The sequence below is a fragment of the Calidris pugnax genome, unplaced genomic scaffold (assembly GCF_001431845.1).
Source record: "Calidris pugnax isolate Ruff unplaced genomic scaffold, ASM143184v1 scaffold54, whole genome shotgun sequence".
Classification (NCBI taxonomy): Eukaryota; Metazoa; Chordata; class Aves; order Charadriiformes; family Scolopacidae; genus Calidris; species Calidris pugnax.
Window position 1 is genome coordinate 2,703,608 of NW_015090864.1, and position 22,159 is coordinate 2,725,766.

Sequence of the window (22,159 nt, forward strand, 5' to 3'; positions counted from 1 at the left end):
TCCCAAACCTACTGAAATGTTGTATTAATGTCCTCATTCTTGTGCAGTAATTTTGCCTATACTTGTGGAGAAATCTATACATAATGGAAAGTAGACCTGATATTTTTTTTTCTTCCTCTGCATTTACAGGTTTCTTGTAAGGCTGCTGTGGCATTCTTTCAATTCAGTATTTTAGCCAATTTCTTCTGGCTTCTCATAGAAGGGATATACCTGCAAACACTGCTTTTGCTGACCTTTGTTTCAGACAAGCAGTATGTATGGTGGTTCATATTTACTGGCTGGGGTTAGTATTCTTCTCCTTTTTGTGGTATTTGGTATTGCCGTTTACTTTTAGAACTGGATAAAATATTTGGTCTGAGATAAAAAGTGCCTATCAAGGGTACCGCCTTTCTGATGAAATTTGCCTATTCATCCAGTGCTACTACATCAAAACCATACCATTATTCTGTCTTTCTTCGTATCTTGTTAGATATTTAACCATTCAAAACTTCGAAGGAGAGGATAGGAAGGATTCCAAGAAGCACTGTGATAAGTCTACTTGAAATCCTGTAGCACTAGTCTTCATGATTTGAATTAATTTCATGCACCAACAGTGATTTAATAGTTAGGCAGCTAATCTAAACTATCTCTCCAGGTTTCTCCTGTAGTCAGTAGAGTGAGGTATGCATGCCAGGATGGTGATTAATCCAGTTCTCAAGAAGATGAGTAACGTAGCTGGATAACATCCTGGAAACATGTTGCCTAAAGAAGTTTGAATGACTAACTTTAAATTGACATTTTGGTTTTAGTAAGAAGAATTAGATTCTGCTTACTAAGATGAGAATTAGGAACTCACTTAAATCACGTGAGTTCATGAGTTCATGCCTAGGAATCAAACAGGTTTTTTTTCTTTTTTTTTATTTTTTCAGAGACCTACTGGCTCTAAGGAATCTTCTGACTTTATACAAGAATGAAAATTACCTCTGATTGTCAGAATATGTGCCTGTAATATATAAAATTACTTACACCACAGGGAATTGTTCATTGTGACTCTTAGATATTCTTGTACCTCACCTTGGTTATTCTAAAATAGAGGCACCGCTATTGAGCAGTTACATTGCCATTTTTGGCTTAGAAGTGAAATCCAAGTTCTTCTGAAGTAAATAGTAATTTCTCTTTAATCTTCAGATTCTCAGGCTTTCTATTTTTTTTTTAAATGCAACTAAATTTTAGAAGTCTGAATTTTATATAGAGGATGTTGAATTGGATCTATTCCAATTATGATTGCCTGAAACGAAACAGTTAGATCTTGATTAATCACAGCCAACTTGAGATAACAAAAGAAACATCTTAATTAATAATATAGTAACCCTTATCTCCTTCTATAATCAATGTAAGGTGAGAGACATCTCAGCGGTAACTCAGATCTTAGGTGATATGGATGTAAATATTTCTCTTCATTAATTAAAAACAGAACTTGAACTCATTACAGGCAAGATTAAAGGCCTTGAACAAAGATCTAAAGTCAGGAAGGACAACGTCTGGGCCTTTCCTACAGGTCTCAAATTATACTTAGGAAGATATTACCAATATTTCTATAGAAATAGTTACCTGCTTCAGATTAGAGTCCCTTTTGTGACAGCTTTGAAAGTCACTTGATTTTTGGAAATTCAGTTCCACAGAAGGGAAACAAAAGCAATTGCTAGTTTATAGGCCCACTTGAAAAAAAAAAAAAAGAAAAAAAAAAGTGAGGCTAGAAATCAACAGTTCCTGGATTTAGCTAAATTTTCATGGAATGTTTATCAACTGATGGGTCTAGAGTGATTAGTAAAGGGTCTTCAAGACAAAAATGTGGTCTTCCAGCTAGTGCAGAGAGTAATATACTGGCAACAGTTCACAAGGTATAAGAGCTCTAGCTAAACTAGAAATCAACAGTTCCTGGATTTAGCTAAATTTTCATGGAATGTTTATCAACTGATGGGTCTAGAGTGATTAGTAAAGGGTCTTCAGGACAAATATGTGGTCTTCCAGCTAGTGCAGAGAGTAGTATGCTGGCAGCAGTTCACAAGGTATAAGAGCTCTAGCTAAATAAATGATTCCTCCAACTTCACAAGTGCTTGTAATTCATATCCAAATCCTCAAGTAATTCCTAGCTGTTATTTTTGAAAACATAGTTTCACAGCATCCCCTATTCTCTTTTTGTTTGATTTCATTCTCCTGCCTTTTTTTTTTGTTGTTTTTTTTTCTTTCCCTGAACTGCAAGTTAAGTTCTTCTATGAAGTTACTTAAAATGGTCTGATAATTTGTTTGGCTTTTAATGTACAACCAATCTGATTTGATTTCATTCTCCTGCCTTTTTTTTGTTGTGTTTTTTTTTTTTTTTTTTTTTCTTTCCCTGAACTGCAATGGTCTGATATTTTGTTTGGCTTTTAATGTACAACCAATCTGCTGACTGTGAACCCTCTTTGAATATATTTTCCATGGGAAATAGTGTTCAAAACAATTATATTTTGTTCCATGTTGATTTGTGCAGGAGCTCCCACTGCAGTGCTGTTTGCTTGGGTCCTCACAAGAATCCATCGACAAAATACTGGGTAAGTCAGAGGTTGGATAAGGAAACCAAAGACATCCTATTTTGTATTGTATTTTGATTTTCTTCTGGGGAAAAAGTAATTATAAAAACCAGAAAAGCAAAAAAATTTTTCCAAAGTTGTGCCTCTAATCTTTACACTAAATATGCAAGTAAGTGACAAAATAGTTTTAAACCCTCTGATTTTGATGTGCATATATGGAGTAATAAAACCTGGAAATACCATAGTGAATATTGACAGGGGGGAGCATGATATAACCTAGCATGTATGGCACTTGACTGGAAGGAGTTAAACTGGACTGTTATTAATGTTAAATACATTAACAGCCTCAAAACAGGGAGCAAAACCCCATTTTGCTATGGGCTGGATACACAGTAGTTTATTCTCTCACCTGTACTCTGTAAAACAGTCACTTTTCCAATAGAAGAGCAGGAAAGAAGCCTGAAAATACACGTGTGCTTCTTTTGACTTTGCTTTGTTTCTTCAACTTCTTACTGAGTAGGTTTTCTTTTGATTGGGTTGCGCTAAGAGTTTTAGAGAGGTATCAGGGTACAAATACTGGCTGGGATCTTTAAGAAGTGATTTAAAACTTAGTGTCCATCACTTTCTTATTCTGTGACAGAAATACTTCCATGCGTTGTGGGAAGCTCACATGGGACAGATAACATGACTGGTTTTGTTTGTTGTTTCAGATGTTGGGATGATGACGAGAATGGAGTGGTGTTATGGATCATCAAAGGCCCCATTCTGCTAACAGTATTAGTATGTTTTTTTTCATTTTGCCTTGAATATCTTTTGGAATGTGAAAGCTAAATTAGTGTCTCCTTTCAGTGAGCTAGGAAAAAAGCTATACCACATTCTATGGTATTGAATTTCAAATAGCTGGAAATTATTGTAGAGCATGTGGTTTTGTTGCTGTTGATTTTAGTTTTGTTGCTTTTTTTTTTTCCTCTAAAAACACCCTAAGTTTTACAACCTTTACACCCTTTACAACATAAAGGGTAAATCCTATATTTTCTATGGAATGTGAAAGCTAAATTAGTGTCTCCTTTCAGTGAGCTAGGAAAAAATCTATACCACATTCTCTGGTATTGAATTTCAAATAGCTGGAAATTATTGTAGAGCATGTGGTTTTGTTGCTGTTGATTTTAGTTTTGTTGCTTTTTTTTTTTCCTCTAAAAACACCCTAAGTTTTACAACCTTTACACCCTTTACAACATAAAGAGTCTATCAAAACCCAATTAGAGTCATGTTAGGACACAATGGAATTATCTTGACACCTCCATTCCACATACCACAGTCATATCTGTGTCTCCATAAGTCATTTTCTGGAGAAAGGCAACCCATACTGGCAAGATTCTTAGATACTATGAAGGTGGTTTAATGCAAGAAATACATATTGATCTTTTTACATATATTTATATTTATGTATATATTTTTAATGAGTTCCTATGATGTAAACTTAAGACAATAAAATTCTCCCTTATGCACACATTTATTCCATATAAGTTTAGGGAGGAACCAGTATGTCATTTAGGTCTGTATCTGTTATAATCCTTGTCATAAACAATGAAGGGAACAGGGGGGACTATTTAGACCATGATCTGCTTGGCGCTGACTACAAATACAAGGAGTTAATACCAGATATTATTGAGATATGAGGTCTATATTAATTCAACATTACATTCAGTATATCTTGATATATAACTATATATTAATGGGAGAAATAAATATTGTTTCTAATACTATTGATTTGATCTGCACTGGTTTATAGCAATGCACTTCCTACGACTGGGGAATTTTAGTTAATTTGTACCCACTGAACATATGTCCTGATTTCTAGTAAGATTTTTTTTCTTGTCTTTTCAGGTTAACTTTATTTTACTGATTTTTTTCTTGTCTTTTCAGGTTAACTTTATTATATTTATCAATGTGATCAGAATTCTAGTCCATAAATTGAAGTCTCAAGAGGGAGGAGGGAGCCATTCAAGCCACTTTGTGTAAATATTACTGGGTCTCTTGATATTGACCTGTTCCAACTGCTATGAGAAATGTTTTATGGGCAAGAGCACAAAATGTTCTACTTTTTACTATTAGAAAGACAAATCCCCAGAAGAAATAACAATGTAAACTATAATTTTCCTCCCAAATATCACATCTCTCCTTTTCTTCAGGGTAAGGAGGGTGGGGTGGATATGTTGGGAATGATAAGAAAAGAAAAATATAAAGTATTATAACTCCAAAATGTCCCAGCCTGAAAGCGTAAACACTAAATGTCAGGTAATGCATCCATCTCACTTCCAGGCCTTTCATTGGATGTAGTTGCCTCTATTATGGAGCTGTCCTCTGTATTAAAATTTGTTCCAACATATAATTACTATCACTGATTCCATTTTTCTAACATTACATTGTTCCTTAATTATTGGTTTGCTAGGAGACTTGCAAAATCCACGTTACTCTTGATCCCCCTCTTTGGAGTACACTACATTGTATTTGCATTTTTCCCAGAAAGCACTGGTCTGGAAGCTCGCCTTTATATTGAGCTGGGATTGGGTTCTTTTCAGGTAAGTTGGACAAAATGTTGGTCTATCCTAAGAGTTTTGGTCTGAAACACCACACTCTCAGTTTTACATTTTCAGTTGATTATTAGAGCAGGTGTTAATAATGTGTCTAAATTCAACACACACATTCCATCTTGCTCCTTTGCAAGCTCGTTCTGTTGTTTATTCCCTTATCTTATTACTTGAAATCTCACACTGCTTTTGAGTTCTGACTCAGACTTCATACTAATAATCACAAAAAAATACAATATCTACTTTTACTGAATAACAGACTGCCATGAAGACCAGTCCATGGATTAAGGGAAACTGATTGAAACTAATTCCACATACAATAAAGGTGAAGATAAGAGGAATGAAAAAATAAGCATAATATATAACAATCTGTTCTGCCCTTACCTCTTAGCAGTAGTGAATCCATCATGTTAATACTTCCTCATTTCTTTTATTTTGCTATACCACTGTTCAGAACAGAATCTTGGGTTTGAGAGGACCAGGGCCTGGATATGGTGCACTTTGTAATAAATGTTTGAGGTCTTTTTCCTCCCCCTTTCCCCTGTACCCCACAACAGCTTGTCCATGTTGATATGTATTGAAATGATCCCTCTTTCATGCTTACCTCTCAACCACAACCAGAATCTTCTTGAGAAAATCCTTGATGGCCCAAGCCAAAGCTGTGTTGTGGGCTGTGTTGACATTTTAACAACACAGAGAAGCAACGGCCAGTATTCAGGGCTGTGCTTTGCTCAGTTTCCTGATATAGACATAGTCTAGCACAGTCCAGTGTTTGTCTGTGTTAACACAGTCTGTGAAATGGCTTGGCTTCTGGCTGACTAACATTCCCCTAAACAATGCCTGATTGTACTCCTGGGTGAATATGAACCCAATGGGTTGTTTGAACACAGCCAATGTCTTGTTGAGTGAAAGAAGATAGTTCAGCAGTAAAGATGTAAAACAAGAACAGGTCCTCACCCAGTTTATTCACTACTGTAAATATAGGGTAAAACAAGACAGAGATCCCTTCTTCCTTACCTGAGGAAGAAATTGTAGGGGACAGTAAACAGTAAGTTAATGCTTAGTATCTCCATAAAAAGGCAATAACATATATATATATTTTGGTTAGTCCATTGAAGAATTTAATTCTATTATGAAAACCCAATAAATAGTGCCCCATCGCCTAAATTCCAATGGAACAATGGAAAAAATATATTTTTGCTGTCTTGCTCAGATTTTGAATGAAACTTGATGTCTTTGTTTGAACCCAATAAATAGTGCCCCATCCCCTAAATTCCAATGGAACAATGGAAAATATATATTTTTGCTGTCTTGCTCATATTTTGAATGAAACTTGATGTCTTTGTTTGATATATATACAGCTTGGCCAGTCCATTGAAGAATTTAATTCTATTATGAAAACCCAATAAATAGTGCCCCATCGCCTAAATTCCAATGGAACAATGGAAAAAATATATTTTTGCTGTCTTGCTCAGATTTTGAATGAAACTTGATGTCTTTGTTTGATTCTATGCTTTAATCATGGTGGTTGACTTTTTTCTCCCTACCCTCCCTGTCCTAGGGTTTTGTTGTCGCTCTTCTATATTGCTTCTCGAATGCAGAGGTGAGTAGCAATTACATCAGATTATCAAAACCTTTTCAAGTCTTTTTTTTTAATTGTTTTTTTCCTTTTTCCAGAACAGATCTGTGCTTTGATTTGCTCCTGAAAACATGAAACACCCATATATTTTTTTTTCCTTGGTACCTTTGTTGACTTTATTTCTATTCATAGAGTTCTGACAGAAGGACACAAAATAAGCTTTGAAGCAATGACTCTTTACAAATGGTTGGTGACTTTCTTGTCAGGGGCCTGTTTTTCTGCTTTATGTCTGATAGCTATCACAATGATGTCTCAATGGAAAGCTTGTAACACTCCTTACTTCCTTTAGTTTTATTTTCTCCTAGTGAGTTTCTTTCCTTTCCCTTTCCCTTTCCCCTCTGCTTCCCCTTTGCATTTCCTTTTTCCAGGGCAGCTTGAGCATTTTCAGTAGTTTTATTATTCAAACATTTTCTTGCTATCTATTTATTTGGATAAATTCACTGTAGTACATTTTTGAGAGCCTATCATTTTAAAAACTAACTACATTTGCTTGCACTTTCCCCAAAAGAGCAGAATGAAAAAAAAAAACCATGAGAAATTGTAAAAACACATCTCATCCTTCAGTGTCCACTGTCTTACTTTTCTGATTCTTTGTTCTTAAATTCCTTTTCTATAGGTTCAAAGTGAACTGAAGAAACAACTGTGCAAATGGCAGTATCAAGAATACCTGAACTTCACACACAAACACAGGACTTTGTCCAGAGAAAACAGTCCAGTCAACTATGTCACTCAGTTATCACTGCTTGAAAAAATCAGTCCAAAAAGGAAAACATCTGGGTACCAGAATGGTGTAACTTCTGTCTGAGCTTTTCTAGCAGGACACGTTGCTGTGATGTTGTAACATAACTACCTAAGACATGGCCAGCCTGGATCCTTTATGTCTTTCCATAGTGTCAGGAGCCTTCCCTGAATTTCTTGTCCCGAATGTGAGCTGCTTTTCTCACCTGGTACAGACCAGTATCACAACCCTGGTTCTCTCTCTCCTTGAGCACGTAAAATCCACTTGTTTAGTTGTGGAAAGCCAGACCTTGAGCTAATAGATTAACACCCCCAAAAAAAGGAACTATAATTCCTCCCACACCCAGTGTTTGTCATGTCTTTGTTAATGTTTCCCAAATATTCCAGTTTTCAAGAGCATTATGCCTAATCTTAATTAGAAACAGTTATGTGGTGGCAAAGCTTTGCCATAATGCTTAGTGATGTATTACTAGTTGTTTTGAGACAACTTGAGACAATTTAATGGAAATTACATACAGAAACTTGCTGAGTAACCGCTTTTGGAAGGAATCTCAAGGTATTTCAAGAGTGACACAAAAAAAGAACAAGTTACATTATCTGCTTGGGTTTTTTTCTTCCGCTCCTGGTGAATAGCAAGATTAAATTAGTCCAGAGGACCCCAAGCCCTTTCTTGTCGATGGAAAACATGGAGTAGTTGATCATTAGGTAGATTATTTAAATATGAAGGAAGAACACAGAGCAAGCCCAATGCAGTATGCCAGCTGCGCTACCTTGAGCTCAGAATAATTTACAGTCCTAGTCTTAGTGCCCAGACACTTGCCCTTGTGTACCTGGAACAGACTTTCTGCCACCTAACCTTGAAGGTTGGCTGTATCCATCGGTGAAATAGAAGATTAAACTGTGCTATTGTGCTTTTTTGGGGACCTTCTTTTGAGGACTAATCTGGTGTGATTCCTGTAGTTATCTCAGTCCTGTCCATCATTTCTCAGCTCATTATCACTCCACTCAATTATGTTTCTGGGTTCAGAATTATCAACACAACATTGTGGTCTAGTGAAGCAAAATACGGTCCAGTGAAACAGAGTGAACAAATGTGCTCGCATCACTTATTTGGGTGGCCTTACTCTTTCTTCAGAACTCAGTTGGACACTACCTCAAACTCTCCAAAAGTAAAGAAAGGGCACACAAGGTACACTGGACACATCTCTATTTCCTTTCAAGATAGTACCATCCTCAGGAGAACCTGCATCCAAACCTGAAAGCACTGCTAGAGATCATGGTCATTCAAGTACATGGTGGTTTTCTGTGAACTGCTATATCACTTTAGCTTTAAAAAGTAGTGCTCCAGTCTCTTGTTTTGCTGTATTCTTGGTTAAATATTTAGGCCAGGGGACATTTGACTCTGTTCATTTTAGGTGCTTCATTTCTCATTCCATTATTAGAGCAGAAATGAATTGTTCAGATTTCTATATGTATAATTCAAATCAGTCCTTTATTAGTTAGGCATTTACCCCACTTTTCCAATGAATCAGATGCCCTCTATAACGTGTCATTTTGTCTATTCTGAGCTCCTTATTGGTTTTCCTTATAAAAGTAAACCTTGCTCCTGAGTTGTTGCCTAGCATAGTGATGTGAACACATTTGTATGATGTACATCTATAAAATGCAAGTGATAATTACAGATGGTTTGAGAGAGTAATTTTTAATTACATTATGTCAGTTTGGATGTTTCATTTGAGGCTTTATTTTAAAAGAACAGTTGTATAATTGTGTTTACTCTAGATACTGTTTTGAAACCAATGGATGTATACAATTTTGACCTCTTCACCCAATAAAAAATTTACATTACATGATCTTGTAGCCTGAGTGAATGTCCCACTCCCCTTCCAAGATATCATCACTATGACACAGGTTTGTGGTAGCCTGCTTCTATCATTTTTTGAGAGAATACCATTAGTTCAGGTATGTGACTGCTTATGAATGTTTTCTTGAGGAAACAGTTGTGTTAAACGTTACTGAGTTGTCTATATGAAGAAATTGGGCCATATCTCCTCATCTGTCTTTGAGGAGGAAAAAAGCTGAAGTGAATCATACTTCTGGTTTTGGCAGTCTTTTTTTTCTTCCATAAAAAACTGGGCTGAGACTTTAGGTTTTGGAGACACTCTCTCAGTGAAATCTCCCCTTTTGTTTTTTCTCTCACCTAAGTTCATGGTTTATTTGGTGGATGCATCAGCCATCTTGTGTCACACAGCAATTCCTTCTTCCCAGCTGAGCTTCCAGGATCACCCACATTTGACTTAAATCTCATGAAATTTCCTCTTCCTTTATTACTCAGAAGTTTTTTACTGGACCAAGGATCCAGAGAAAGGAGACATGATGGTGAGAAAAGGTGATAGGTCCCAATACACCATGAAAGATATTTCCATCAGTCACCAGTGTTCCGTCTCCTTAGACAATTTGACACTTCTCACAACCCCACCTTTCCTGCCTGACCCCACAACCTAATTTGCACCCATATACCACCAGCATGCATGTTCAGCTTGTGTTAACTCCCCAGATATCCCCTTTTGCCTCAAACTCTTCCCAATCACCCTCATAACTCATGTCAAAGTGATCTAACCCTATGTCTCAAAGGTTCTTCAGCAACCTCAGTGGTGCACCAGCCACCTGCTCTCTCAGCCCTTTGTCCAAAATATGCCTGCATCCTTCCCAATGTTGTTAACATTTCCAAGCTTTTTACTTTTCAAACATTTAGGATCAGGATGTGTAAGCCATAAACTGGAATTGAGGGCTGTATGAAGATATTCTGCATATGTCCAAAGCCACTATTTGCATAATTTATATAAAGCACCCACGTGGACCAACTTGGTGATGAGGTTAATGATCCTGGGGAGTGCACAAATTTTGGATAAAGGTCGTGTTTGGGCAGTGAAAAGGCTGCTGATCCCCTTCTTGATGGTACATCTGAGGAAACGATGGTGTGTGTAGGAGTAGGGGATGCGTCAGGGTTATATTGCTTCGTCGCAGGCCTTCGAAAGCAGCAAAGAGCTTGTCCAAAAAGCTGTCCAGAAGAACTCTGTGGTCTGTGGAGAGGCACTGCCATCTCGTGGTGTGTAGTGTGTGCTGGACACACTGCTGGCACGTCTGGTTGTGTGCAGTCAGGAAAGCCAAGCAATGCACCGAAACATCCCCTACTCACAACCAGCATGAACCTGAGATATGTCCTGTGCTTTGCAGGATTATTTGCAATATATCATTACGTTATATCAGCTAGGAAAAGCTGCTTTCTCTTCCTCTAATCCTCTGGCATCTTTTACAGAGTTTAACTCTTCATATATTGTTTTTAAATCCCTTTCAAATGACATGACAACCTGCAAAAATTAAGAACTGTTTCCGCTGTTTTTCTTGGTGTTGTAGCAAAAATAGGTTGTTAAGGTACCTGAAATTTCTCGCCAAGAGTAGATTTTTAACTCTTACAGTGGCAGCCTGGTTTTTTCAGAAAGCTTGACGTTGTGAACTCCATGTTTAAAGAAATTTTTCCTACAAGCAACTTTGCCAATGCTGAGCTTCCCCAAGATTGCTATATCCTCTTAGAGCTGGATTTTCAGAGCAATGCAGTGGGACAGTAGAAGTTATTGGGAGAAAAATAGGCCTGAAAATCTTGAAGGGTTGCAGTGCATCTCAAACTAAGGGAAGAAACAGTTTGTCAATTTTAATAAGTGCATTACATGGTAGAGAATGTTCTTCAGGAAAAATTAAATGCTGTGATAAAAAGTACCCCATTCAATACTCTTTCTGTAAAACAAAGTTGGTGGTCAGCTCACAGGTTATGATACCAAAATTTTGGTGCTGCAGGCTTGGGGAAGGGTGGCTGGAAAGCTGCCTGGTGGAAAAAGACCTGGGGGTGCTGGTAGACAGAATATGAGTCAGCTGTGTGCCCAGGTGGCCAAGAAGGCCAACAGCATCCTGGCCTGTTTCAGGAAGACTGGGGCACTGATCATCCCCCTGAACTTGGCACTGGTGAGGTTCCATCTCAAGTTCTGTGTTCAATTTTGGACCCTTCACTATAGGAAAGACATTGAGGTGCTCTGGTAGACAGAATATGAGTCAGCTGTGTGCCCAGGTGGCCAAGAAGGCCAACAGCATCCTGGCCTGTTTCAGGAAGACTGGGGCACTGATCATCCCCCTGAACTTGGCACTGGTGAGGTTCCATCTCAAGTTCTGTGTTCAATTTTGGACCCTTCACTATAGGAAAGACATTGAGGTGCTGGAGCAAGCCTAGAGAAGGGCAGCAGAGCTTGTGAGGGGTCTGGAGCACAAGTCTAACGAGGAGCAGCTGAGGGAGCTGGGGTTGTTTAGCCTGGAGAAAAGGAGACTGAGGGGAGACCTTATCACTCTCTACAACTGCCTGAAAGGAGGGTTTAACGAGGTGGAGGTCGGTTTCTTTTCCCAAGTAACAAGCAATAGCACAAGAGGAAAGATCTTCAAGCTGTGCCAGAGGAGGTTTAGACTTAATATTAGGAAAAAAAATTTCAATTAAAGGGTTATTGAACATTGGAATGGGCTGCCCAGGGAAGTGGTTGAGTCACCATCCCTGGAAGTATTTAAAAGCAGTGTTGACACGGTGCTGAGGGACATGGTTTAGTGGTGGACTTGACAGTTTTCAGTTATCAGGCGGTTTGAAGGACCTTAAAAGTCTTTTCCAACCTAAATGATTCTATGATCCCATGACCCTATGGTCCCGATGCCATATGCTAAACACCTTCCTCAAGTCCACTGGCTGATGGTGAAAGAAAACTGTGCATGGCCCATGAGTGGCAAAGACTCCACATCTTGTTGTTCCTGGACTGACTTTGCCCAGCAGAATTTGGAGATTCCTTCCCATGAGTAAGCTAACCTTTTAGCCTAAAAAACTCCAACCTGCTGCTTTAAGAAGAAATACACCACCCTGGGACTTCACAAACAAAAATTTCTCTTTGGTGCAATTTATATCAGAACAGACTTATACAAAATGATAATACATTTATTGTGTCATCTACAGCAGTATACACATTAAAAACAATTTCTCAAAACACAAAAAAAAGGTTAGAAAGCAGCAATTGATATCTGTTTCCACCTCATAACAAAGCTGAATAACCCCAGATCCCATTACCGATTAAACCAAATTTGACCAAAAAAAGGTCAGTATTAGACCCAACAGGCCAGTAAGTTTGTACCTTGACACAGTCAAAAGCCAAAATACAGCTTTCCGTCCAATAACTCGGTACTTCTCAGAGCTATAGCATGTTGCATTGCCACTAAGTTGACAAGAAGAAGGGAAAGAAGACTGAACACACTAAATGTTTGTTTTTACAGATTGTACTGGTACACAAAGGCCTCTTGGGACTTCTCTGCAAGCACAAAGTCCATTGGAAAAGGCATATCCAGAAGCCTAAGTAATTTCAGACACAGAAGAGTGTCAGATCACACAGTGTCATATCACACAGTAATTCTTTACATGATGAATTCCCCAAAAGAAAGCTGATGGGAAATTGCAATTTTAATCATAAGAAGGTGAAAGACCACGAGGTTCAAAACATTGTCCAAGCTCTGCTGGTGTGTTTTCATACACAAAGTACAATGTGTATTTAGCTGAATTTAGCTCTTTAGTACAGATATGCACGGAGCTTAACATCAGAGCATTCTTAACTACTACCCCATATATTCCTAATCTTGCAATTCTGAACTGGTTGCATGTGCCTGACTGCTAAAAGCAGAGAATAAATCCTAACTTTTTTTCACTGCATGTGCACTATATACCACGGTTTGTTTCTGGACACAGAAACACTGGACATACGGACACAATCTGACAGAGAAAACAAGACTTCCTGAAAACTGCTCTCAGTGAAAGCTACTAAGCCTTTATCATGCAGCTCCCCCAAATCTGGTTGGTAATACCAAACAAAAGCCACCCCTCAGCTTTTCAAGACCTTTATTTCTCAGCATGTATGAAGCAGAAAAATAGTGACTGGGCAAAGTCCCAAAGGGGAAAAGTCATCCACATGTAGACTTCCACAGTGTCAACATCTGGCACTGATCTGGTCAGCTACACTTCCTGGTGGAAAGAAGCAGATACTTGCAAAGTATGAATCATCTTACCCTTGAGTAGACATCAAAAATATGTTTGATGCTTGTACTCTAAAATTGCTTATTTCTCTCTTGTGACTACAGAGGCAAAGTGGAGAAACTAGGTCAAAGGAAGATACCTTCGCTATCAATGTCTAGAGTTAAGTGATGTGGATATCTCCTTAGCTGCCTGCTTAGTGACATAGAATCTTTCCCAGGGCTTTGCCTATGAGCAAGAATGCTTAATGCTGAAGTGCCAGATGTTGAAAGGGACACATATTTAATATAGCCCTTGATATTTGACTCTCTAAGAAAGACAACCAGGTAAACCCAGCTATTTGGTTGCATTAGGTACATTTCTACAGCTGTAGACCCAGGATTCCTACAGAAACTGCCTTCACATAGAGATCAAAGTTTAGCTATCTGAGCTGGGACCAAGCAGGATCCCATATGGTGTCCCATATATCCTGCTCTATCTATTCTTGCTACCTTGTCTTGCTTCCCTTTAGAACTTCCATGCTATAATAGCTCTGCTGAGGTCATATTTATTGCTCTCCAGTGTCATGTAGCAGATGATTTTAAGCATCCTACATTCCTCCGGCAGCCTTGCCCACATAGGAAAATCTCAGAACAAAAAAGAAAGTCTTAACATCACGAAATCACATAATCAAACCAAGGAGAAAAAGTTTAACTTGTTGAACTTTCTAGGTACATCCACTGAATGTAGCAACTATAAGGATTACCTTTGGCATTTGGATTCTGCACTTTATCATGTAAGAAAGCTTCACAGGACTTCACAGCAGCTGTGAAATCACAGCTTGCATGTTCCTGTTGATGTTGAGGACACAGAGGGCTAAGTACAGTAGCTTCATCCAGGATGCAGCATCTATTCTACATACATCTTCTCAAACCACTGGGAAAAGGCTTCAAAGAGACTTGGTGACACTGTGCTCTCATCCTGGCCCTTCTGTAATGTTGGAATATAGACACTCCTTGTGATTATAGCTGGCTAGCAGCGGTCATGCTTTCCTCACCATCTCCTCCCTATCATCATAGAGAGTGTCCTATCCCTTTGATTGGAACCAGCAGTAATGATAGCTGGCTAGCTATCATCATAGAGAGTATCCTATCCCTTTGATTGGAACCAGCAGTAATGCAGCTTCTCTTGCAACATTATAACTGAAACTAGAAAAGGAGAAGATTGGGATCATTTTTGCCTTTAGATGTGACTGAATGAAAGTGGCTCAAAACCTAATCTCGTTTACACACTTTCAAGAACTGCAAATCTTTCTCTTAGTTTTCATTGTTATTTTTTATTTTTCTTTTTTCACAGAACTTGATATGCTGATTCCAGTTAATTTTCCTGCTGTTCTAAAGGAATTTGCATGTATCTGTATTTGCTTCCTTGCATTGTTTCTGCAGCCCAAATCATGATTAGAGCTGAAACAAATGAAGCTGAGTAGTGTAATTATTTTTAGTCTTATCTTTCAACTGCATGACCAAAGATAAACTGTAGACTTTATCTGAAATAAAACTGTTCATATTAAAGGAAGGGAGAAAGGAACTGGAGGGAAGATTAGTATGACAAGGAGCAAAGCTAGCCAGTAGTTATTTTAATTTAGAATTCATAAAAAAGTTTCTAACTGCCAGAAGAGTGAAGTTTTACAATAACTTTCCAGTGGGAAGTGACAGTGCGAAAAAAAAAAATCCTATTGAATTTTAAAAAGGGAGTAGATCAGTTTGGGAGTGGGAGGTATATGCTGTGAAAACAATGGCAATTACAGAGTTTCCTTCAGATTAAGTCTTTTTATGGCACTGTGTTGGTCTGGAACACAGGAGGATCAGAGACCAACAGGTCTAACTCTGCTAAATATTTTTTGTTCTTGACCATTTTGGCTTTGTGTATTTTTAGTTACTGTTTTCTTTTTCCATGGCATTTATAAAAAAAAATAAAAATCTTTGAAGGAATCAGAGGTCCTGCATAGCCCTTCATACGTAAGCACAGAAGCTATTATGCTATACAGAAGCAGAATTTCATCCATCATTGATATGACAATATTATGGAAAGCCACAATTTTATGTAATGAAGTGGACAAGGCAAATTATGCCACCAAATCCTTTTATCACTGCTGAAAAGGATCAGATTCTCCCAGGTCAGGTTTTGAGGAGGATTCTAACAAATACCGTATTGTGTCCAGTTCTGGTCCTTACAATTCAAGAAAAGCATGGCCAGACTGGAGAGGGTCAAAAGGAAGGCCATGAAGATGATGAAAGGGATGGAAAACCCACTTGATGAGGAAAGATTGAAAGAGTGAAAGAAGTTTTTTCTATCTGATGAACAGAGGGCTCGGGTGAGGTGGGCTGGGGGGGGGCCTCATAATCTCATCTTGGCTCCCTTTCTCATGTTGGACCAGGTGGTTTTTCAAGGTGTCTTCCAACCTCGACTGTTGATCTTATGATTTTATGAACTGCTCTGCATTCCATTCTGGAAGGTGTCTCACACTTACCACTGATGATGGAGAGAATCTAAAGGAAGTCATCTTTGCAAATGTAAGCTCAATTATCAGCACAGTCAGATCCTGCCCACTTCTGGTTGTTATTTAGCCTTGCAGTTGCAAGACACAGTTCTTTAGTTGCAATGGAGATGCTGAAAATGAGGAGTTAGACACCAAATAAAGCATCTGAATTTAACTTCCAAACTGCAGCATTTTTGCATTTCAGTCTGGACTCACCTGCCTTCAACTCTCTCCCTTCTCCCACCACCTTATTTTAACACCTGGTTTTCAAATACAAATACTTAAATGAAGCAGAGGAACTTGGGTATTTTTCCTCTATAAATAAAAACTCCTGTAACTAAGCATTTAAGTTTCATTACCTGGGCTCTGAGTTCCAGATATACTAGATGTAGATGAAGGTAAAAGGAATTGAGGTCACCATGCAGCAATGAAACAAGCCTTGTCCTTTGAAATACAGGTTGTAGCTTTCATTTTGGGATGTTAATTGTCCTGTAGTACCAGCACTCCACATCAAAAAGTCAATAATCAAACAGTGGTTAGATACATTAAATAGTCACAAAAGCTGCAGCACAGAAATTTTTGTACATTTACAAAAGCAAAATAAGAAAATTTGACAAGAAATACATTATGGACATGGTAGAAAAAATGGCTCAAGGAGCACTGCACACTTGTTTTTCTTTTAATTAGGTATTGTTTTTAATAACATAGCCTTTCTAGCTCCAAAATATATTTCACAGTGAAAAATTAAACAAAGCACTGTTACACTCAATTGATATTTACACACACTTAGAAGCAAACCACCCGTTGGTTTCTTCCATCCTGAAACAAATAGAAATGACAGCCACTGTGAAGGGTGGCCATGCATGTCCAGCATCTTCAGTTTACATTCAACATAAAGATTTCTTGAGAGCTAATTTGTGCGATGGCATCAGAGTCTGATTTAGATAAATATATACACCTGAAGTATGATCTTTCCAGTAACACTGAGGAAGTTTGAGTGACTATGGAAAGACACATTTGGAAGTGCATCGACACCGCCAATAAAAGAATCATAATAGAAGGGGGTTATTTGTATAATCCATTGTATACTAAATATTTCAAGAGACACCATTTCCTCTAGTAAATTCAATGCTGGTGAAAGGTACTGAAGACTTTAATTTGTCCACTGAACAAGAAAGACTGGGACTGCAAAGGCAGAAATTTCCCCTCCTCTGTCCTCCAATTTGTCTTGTTCCTAAGCATTGATGCTAGGAATTCAAGGGGCAAGTCCCAGTTTTTATGACTTTGCCTCTCTTGCTGAGACTGCCAAAAAATAATAGTAATAGTAATGTGCTGAGACCAAACCCCAGGCCAAAGTGAAGTGGCTTTGTTCTAACAATAAGAACAGTTTTCTGTACTGATTTTAATTTAGCTGAGGACCTGGTCTCCAGTGTGCATGACTGGAAGGTGGTTTTGGTGTTGTGGACACTTGCCCACGAGGCACTGAACTGAGATCCACCAACTCACATTGCAGCGCACTGAAGGACAGCAAGGAAAACAGTAGAATTTAAAAGCAAGCTCCGAAAAAAGCCTCAAAAACAACATTAAAAATAAAATTAAAAAAAAAGATCCAAACACTTTCTTGCTCTGGACTGAAACATGGCAAAAAGTCTCCAACTAGAGGCAGTTTTTCAACAACTTTTTTCAGAAGTTCTAATCAATTAGTGCTTGAAAATTGGCTACTAGCCATTCATGCAAAATATACTTCTTAATTTTTTTTTAAATAACAAACTTACAATATTGTCAATGTAATACCTTGTGAAAGCCCATACTACAGAAAATACAAAACTAAATATTAAATATTATCTGTTTGGCTAACATTAGATAGTCTCATTTTAAAAATGTCTAAATTTACATTTACCTGATAGATCTGGCTTTCCCCATCTCCCATGTCTTTCTGGACTGCAAAGTGCATAGCTCCTTCAGTAACTTTCTAAAATAGCTTTTAGCAGCATCTAATGAGAGAAGAAGCTCCAATCTAACAGTTAAAAACACTTCAGTGGCTTTTGCAGAGAGTCTGGTACAAGGGGACTAATTCTACCCTCAGAGCAGCAAACCAGTGCTGAAGACTTGAAAAAAAAAGGTGTCTGGATCATTTAACTTGCACTTAAAATACTGCAGTACAATCACAGTAAAGTAAAACTTTTAGCTAGTCCTCAGTGAAAGCGTAGATTTCACCTGAAAAGGGTGTAAGCTTCTCATAAGAGCATGAGCCTGTAGAAATATGAAGTCAAGCTCATCATTTCTGTCTGTTTCAAATTATTTTGACATTCATTTACACTGCTACAACTGAGAACAGATTATGTCCCATAAAGCACTATATAAGTGTTAAGTATTATAATTAATATCTCTGTAACAATTATCTGTGGCCCTTTTTTTAATCCTTTTAAAAATAAGGAAAATAGAATTATTTTTAAAAACCTATGCTTAAAATGACATTAAAACTTTTTTTTCTTTACTTAAACTAACAAAAACCAGTGAAATTAAAAGCTCACACTCAGCTGACACTAAAATTCTGAGTCTTTCACTTTGTTTTCTAGTTCATGATCATGTCAACTAACACCAAAGAACAAGCCTGAATTTTGAATTTCCTGGTTACTATTAGTTTCAGTTCAATATTTCACATTTAAAATGTCATTTTCATTTTTCTTTTTTAATATATGCATACACATACACACACACACATATATATATATATTTATATATATATATATCTCAGTTCATAAATCCAAAACGAAGTGAGTGCTAGGACGGTCCTCAAAGCCTTTATGCACTGTATAAAGACTTTTAAGAATTGACATCATTGACATTTGATTGAAGTAGATATGTACCAGTCGTGGCTTTAACTACAAGGCAAACGTTGAAAGAACATTTTAGTTGCTCTCAAAGAAAAGCAGTAAGACCATTGGTGGTTAAACAAACAGAATATCCAAAGAGAGACAAAATTGCCAGGTGTGGGGAGTCATACAAAGTCTTTCTCTTTTCCTTCCATAGCATCTTATTGTTCAGTTTAGTCGCTCACCAAATGCAGATGACTTTTACCTTCCAAGATGATCATGCCAGATCCCTCTTGTGCCTCTTGCTCTGGCAGGGAAGAGTCAAAACAGAGAAGTCAACTGGGCTGCAAAGGCACCACACTCTGTGTGACAGCACTACCCAAAAACATGTCACGTTCGGACATGAATGCAGAAGGTTCAAGGTTATCTGGAGCGAAAGGCCACCCTGGAACTGACTTTTGCTCTTAAGTGAGAGGGAGGGGACAGCTATTTTTATTATTCAAAGAACCCAATCAATCAATCTACCCATCAATCAGTCAATGTCAAAAATATAGATATATCTCAACTGCATGGCCTTTTTAGAAAATTCACAGTTTAGCTAGAACATAAAGCATTCTCAAAAGTGTCCCTGGGTACAGAAAAAAACAGCTGATTCCATCTCTGTTGTCCAGAGTCCCCCCACTGACCGATGGTAGTTATGCAGCTTCACATTGGCACAGCAGTTTCTTTAAGTCCACTGGGCACATCTGACTAAATCCAGCCATGAACTTAATTTTCTGAAGTTCTTCCTGAACCAGCTGGTTTGATTAACTCAAGCGTATTAGCTCCATCTTTAGACTCAAAAGAGAAACACTGCAGAAATTCACATGCCAAAAGACAGGGACAGGCTACAATGTTTGACTAGGAACAAAAAAAAAAGGCAAATCCAAACCAAAATGAGAACCAATTTGAAAAATAACAATGATCATGTCCGTTCACAGATTAGTATCATTTTGGCAACCAAGGATCACAACTGCACAGCAATCACTTATTACTTTTGACTGACAACGGATTACTTGCAGATGCTCTGAAATGTAAATCAGTGAGTGGGTGGGCTTGGCCTGTTGTTTATCTTTTAAACTTTTTTCCATTAATGGCCTTGAGTACAGTCGGGTATTTACAGTGATTGTTAAAAAGATATATGTACATATTTCCTTTGCTTTTTCACCTCGACAAACATAAGGGAAGGGAAGGGAAGGGAAGGGAAGGGAAGGGAAGGGAAGGGAAAAGGAAAGGGACCTACACCACCACCAAAATTATGATTTATTTTTCTTTTTTGAAGGGATGGTTTTTGGTTTGGTTGTTGATTGATTTGTTTTCCTTAGCTGCTCATGTCGCTAGGTTCTCCGCATTTATGCTGGACATCCGAATCTGAGAGCTGCTCTTGCTCAGAATGGAGAGTTGTGTCCCCCCGTTCACTCCGCTGCTCGCTAGAGAAGGCTGACGATGTTTGAAATCCACAGCAAAATACCGGTTGACTTTCCAGCTCCTCCATTTTCTCTTTATTTCTGATTGCACCTTTAGGGAGAAACTTCAAAAGGTCATTTTTTATGTACTTAGCCGCTCGAGGACATGCTGACAAATTATCAAGTTTAGAAAAAAGACCCCACAATTTGATAGAAAAAAAATATTAAGAATATTATTTAACTCCTCACTTCAACAAAATCTGAAGTGACTCCTCCATGTCTGAAAGAGGTCCAGGCATGTAGTGGGAGCAATAGGCAAGGTTCTGTGTCTCTGACTTCAGATAATTTAGGATCAGCCCAGAGGTGCATAGAAGACCTGTTCAACACTAACTCCAACATGGTTCTTTAGTTAGCTTCTTGGAAAAAAATATCCTGTTTTCATCAGCAGCCAGTAACAAATATCTAACAAGGAGCCAAAGAAACCAGCAACCAAAAGGTTGTATTAGACAATAATGAAATAGCCTGTCCACAAAGGCAGCTTGTCTCTCACCTGCCATTAGTGGATACATGTCTACTGAAAACTTTCTCTCCTACTTTTCGATGACTTCTAAGCAGATGACAGCTCTTGGATTCATCTATGATACCCTCCTTTCCCTTGAGACTTTTTCATGGGCAACCACAGAAAATTGCCAACAGTGAAACAGTCCATGATCAGAAATCCAATTAGAAAATAAGCACATAATTCTATAACTTTTCATTCATTATCGTTTACTTAACAATCTTGCTAGATGTATGCATGTGTGTGTGCATATATACATAAGACAGTAAGGATTTAAACTAAGAAATATCATACTAGCTCAGACAAACATTTATTTGGTCTATTACTCATTCCTGACAGCAGCCTGAAGCATATTTCTGAATGAAATAGCTTAAGAACAAGGAAATATGTAGACGTATTTTCCCAATGTACTTTTCCGGTCTCCAATAAGCAGCTGTATCAAAGATGTTCTTGTCTTTAATGGCCATTGCTAAATTTTGCTAGACTAATACAATTCTTGAAACGGATCAGCATATACCAAAATGCTAAACAAGTGCTTCAACTGTATAGATATGAACTTCCGGGGAGAAAAATCCAATTGAAAAAATTACATTTTCCTTTTTCTCTATTTTCTATTTTGGTTAAAATAAAGATAGGTATAGATTAGATAGAGTATAGAGGTATATTGCCTCTACAAAAAGAAAATAGTGTTGGCATCTGTATCAGTGTATTATATCCAAGATGAACCCTTTCTTACCCTTAGTAATTTAGAGAAAGCACAGGACATTCTCTAATGTCTTAGGAGGTAAAATGGTTTTAATTAATCTGATTGTCTTAGTTTGGTTGAGAAGCACCTCTTTTCTCTCTCCAAGGGGTTACAGGAAAAGCCAGTAAGGATTTACCAAAGGCAAATCATACCAGCCTAACTTGATCATCTTCTGCAACATACTAACATTTACTGTTGACATGGGGAGAGCAGTGGATATTGTTTACATGGATTTCAGCAGAGCATTTGACACTGTTTCTGACAGCCTTCTCTTAGGCAAACTGACAAGATATAGAGGGTAACAGGCCCCATTCAGAGGGTGGTGAAAAAAGTTTTTCACTCAGGCTGGAAGCCTATCACTGTGGGGTCCTCCAGGGATCAATACTGGACCCCACACTGTTCAACATTTTCATAAATTATCTGGATGATGGAATTGAAAGCATTGTGACGAAA

General features: G+C 37.9%; 2 protein-coding genes across 11 annotated transcripts in view; one reads left to right on the top strand and one right to left on the bottom strand.

Annotated features, from left to right (window-relative positions):
* The window catches only part of LOC106889672 (vasoactive intestinal polypeptide receptor 1-like), a 29,980-nt gene extending 20,640 nt beyond the window's left edge, over nt 1-9,340 (top strand). The window contains exons 7-13 of the mRNA XM_014944895.1: nt 130-283; nt 2,513-2,573; nt 3,263-3,332; nt 4,479-4,570; nt 5,005-5,134; nt 6,705-6,746; nt 7,399-9,340. Coding sequence (XP_014800381.1) covers nt 130-283; nt 2,513-2,573; nt 3,263-3,332; nt 4,479-4,570; nt 5,005-5,134; nt 6,705-6,746; nt 7,399-7,587 — 738 coding nt within the window. The 3' untranslated portion in view covers nt 7,588-9,340. The remainder of the gene's footprint in view (nt 1-129; nt 284-2,512; nt 2,574-3,262; nt 3,333-4,478; nt 4,571-5,004; nt 5,135-6,704; nt 6,747-7,398) is intronic.
* A 5,607-nt stretch (nt 9,341-14,947) lies between these two features.
* The window catches only part of ADCYAP1R1 (adenylate cyclase activating polypeptide 1 (pituitary) receptor type I), a 128,036-nt gene continuing 120,824 nt past the window's right edge, over nt 14,948-22,159 (bottom strand). For 7 of the 10 annotated variants that reach the window (XM_014945061.1, XM_014945065.1, XM_014945063.1 and 4 more), the window contains one exon: nt 14,948-20,527. In XM_014945061.1, the coding sequence (XP_014800547.1) occupies nt 20,318-20,527 (210 nt within the window). In that variant the 3' untranslated portion in view covers nt 14,948-20,317. The remainder of the gene's footprint in view (nt 20,528-22,159) is intronic. The other 3 variants (XM_014945066.1, XM_014945064.1, XM_014945060.1) reach the window with 1 other exon arrangement.